The sequence below is a fragment of the Phytophthora infestans genome, genomic scaffold (genome assembly GCF_000142945.1).
Source record: "Phytophthora infestans T30-4 supercont1.2974 genomic scaffold, whole genome shotgun sequence".
Taxonomy (NCBI): domain Eukaryota; phylum Oomycota; class Peronosporomycetes; order Peronosporales; family Peronosporaceae; genus Phytophthora; species Phytophthora infestans.
This window is the reverse complement of record NW_003305696.1, coordinates 1-2,702: the sequence shown is the minus strand read 5'-3', so window position 1 is coordinate 2,702 and position 2,702 is coordinate 1. Positions and strand designations below refer to the sequence as shown.

Below are 2,702 nucleotides of genomic sequence, written 5' to 3'. Positions count from 1 at the left end.
TGTGGCTGGCGTCTACGAGCTACGGTCTCTGCTGCGCATCCCTGACACTGAAGTGACGGCACATGGCGACAATTGTTCCGGCGACACTGCCCTCTGCGTGATGCTAGCTCGCTTAGCGTTTCCAACGCGCTACTACGACACGATGAAGACGTTTGGAAGGGGTACAGCGTGGTTGTGTCGTGTATTCTTGCACATGATCGACTACGTGCACGACACGTTTGCGGACAAGCTGTTCATGGCTGAATCGATCGTTAGCGCCCGCATGGAGGAGTATTGCGAAGCCGTCGAGGGGAAAGGAGCTCCGACGGAGGGCGTATTTGGGTTCCCCGACGGCACCAAGGTGGCGGTTTGTCGTCCTTCACCTCGCCGTCATGGTGAAAGAGGTGAGAACTTGCAGAAGCATCTGTACAGCGGGCACAAGCGCATTCACTGCCTGAACTACCAAGTCGTGACGGCACCTGACGGACTTGTATCCATTTCTGGGGCCCCATGGAGGGACGCCGCCAAGACAGCACCATGCTGCGGGAAAGTGGTCTTTTAGAATACTTTGACGAACACCAAGACACGGGCATACACGTACAATGGTCTTCAACACTGCATGTTTGTTGGGTCATTATAACGAGGAATTTTACTGACGGCACTAAATACCATCCACGAAAGGCACTCCTCCGGTCTGCAGCGATGGTGCTCCTCACGATGCGTCGTATGCAGCCAGCTGCGATGGCCATGGCGCGCTCCTCTGCCCGCAAGTGCGTATGCCACATTCACTTCCCTGAGACTCATTTCATGATTTTTCTTAATATCATCTTTATGACTTTTTGATTTACAAAACTAGCGGCCCCCGTGCCTCCCAGGTCGGACGCGCTCTGCGCTTCGAGCACATGGCTCATTTGAGCGCTGTGCAGCTCATTCCCACGCACAACTTTGGTGGACGTTCGTTCTCCTCCACGCCGGCGACAAGGTACGACGTAGCTGTACTGTGCGTAGATAGTGGTGTGGGAAATTAGTGTGTTGTGTGTAGCGTGTTGAATGACGACAAGATCGTTGCAGCCTCGCCCTCGGAGGCGGCGGGTCAGGCAAAAAATGCGGCGGAGGAGGCGATTGAAGCTGCGAGTATGTTGCTTTTGCTGCACAAATCCTGAGCTTTGAATGTCTGAAATATCGTTTTGTTTTGTGCAGGTGCGGTCGACTTCGCTTCCGTCTCCGACCTGGGTAAGTGCATTTATAAAATGACTCTATGGCAATTGAGAAGTCGCTCAAGAATCCATACCAGGGGTGGACAAAGTACTCAAGGAGGAGCTCTACGTCGACCTGGACGAGTCTAAATTGGGGAGCGAACAGAAGAGAATATTCACGGAGTTCCTCCAACCGTTCAAGGACATGTTCGTCGAAACTTCGATGCGCCCCGGACGGACGAACCTGCTCGAGTTTTCTATTGATACTGGAGAGCACTCGCCTATAAAGCAAACCCCTTACTGAGTGTCCAAGGCGGAAGGAGATGTGATGGAATCCGAGATACAAGAATACTTAAGGCAAGAGCTCATACGACCCTCTTCTAGCCATTGGGCGAGCCCGGTGCTTATGATCCGCAAACCTGACGGCGGGATACGGTTCTGCATCGACTATCGAAGACTGAACGCTGTGACTATCAAGGACTGCTACCCGATGCCGCTCATCGATGACATTCTAGATGTACTCGGCAACGCTAAGCTATTTACTACGATGGACATCGCATCCGGCTACTGGAATGTCCCAATGGCCGCTGATAGCGTAGAGAAGACTGCCTTCATCTGCAAATATGGTCTCTTCGAGTGGCTCGTAATGCCGTTCGGGCTGTGTAATGCCGTACCGGCCTTCGAACGACTGATGAAGACTGTGCTTGTTGACCTTTAGTGGCGGACTTGTCTAGTGTACCTCGACGACTGCGTGGTCTTCAGTGAAGACTTTCCTACCCACCTAGTACGACTAAAACAAGTCTTGGAACGGTTCCGGTCGGCGGGATTCGAGCTCAAGATGAAAAATGCAAGTGGGCACGCGACCAGGTAGCGTTTTTGGGTCACATCGTCACTCCGTCTGGCATATTGCCCAACCCCGAGAAGGTCAAGTCGGTGATGAACGTGCTCAGACCGCACGACTTGCACACTGTGAGGGCGTTCCTGGGTTTGACTAGCTACTTCAGGCGGTACATCCCGGGGTACGCGACCATATCGGCCCCAATCGAACGGCTTAAGATGAAAGGGGTCCGATTCTTCTGGAGCGACGACTGCGAGGCCGCTTTCCTACAACTAAAGCGTAAGCTGGTGGAACCTCCCATCCTGGTGTCCCGACTTTTCGAAACGCTTCCATCTATATGTGGACTCGTCTAAGCTAGCTGTAGGGGCGTGCTTAATGCAAACCGTGGAGGGGCGCGAGAGAGTCGTGGCCTATGCGAGCAAGCTACTTGTTGGCTCCGAGAAGAGCTGGGTACATAGGAGGACGGTACGTCGGAGATCGAGTGCTGGGGTATCGTTTGGGCCACGCGCAAGTTCCGCTGCTACCTGGACCGTTGCGAGTTCGACCCATTTCTTATTGTGGTGCTCAGCACGATTTTAACCATCGGGTGGTCCGGATTTGTCAGTCAAAAGCTAGCCCGCCATAAGAGGGAAGAGGGGAAAGGGGAAGGAATATAATGAACACGTTCTGGCAAGCCGTATTATACATAG

General features: G+C 53.2%; 1 protein-coding gene across 1 annotated transcript; it reads left to right on the top strand.

Moving 5' to 3' along the window:
* Window positions 1–681: 681 nt before the first annotated feature.
* Window positions 682–1,142, top strand: PITG_22419 (uncharacterized protein; the record flags this gene model as incomplete). The annotated part of the gene is made up of 3 exons (XM_002909780.1): window positions 682–749; window positions 836–961; window positions 1,022–1,142. The coding sequence occupies 3 exons, from the start codon at window positions 682–684 to the stop codon at window positions 1,140–1,142; spliced, it is 315 nt and encodes a 104-aa protein (XP_002909826.1).
* Window positions 1,143–2,702: the final 1,560 nt, after the last annotated feature.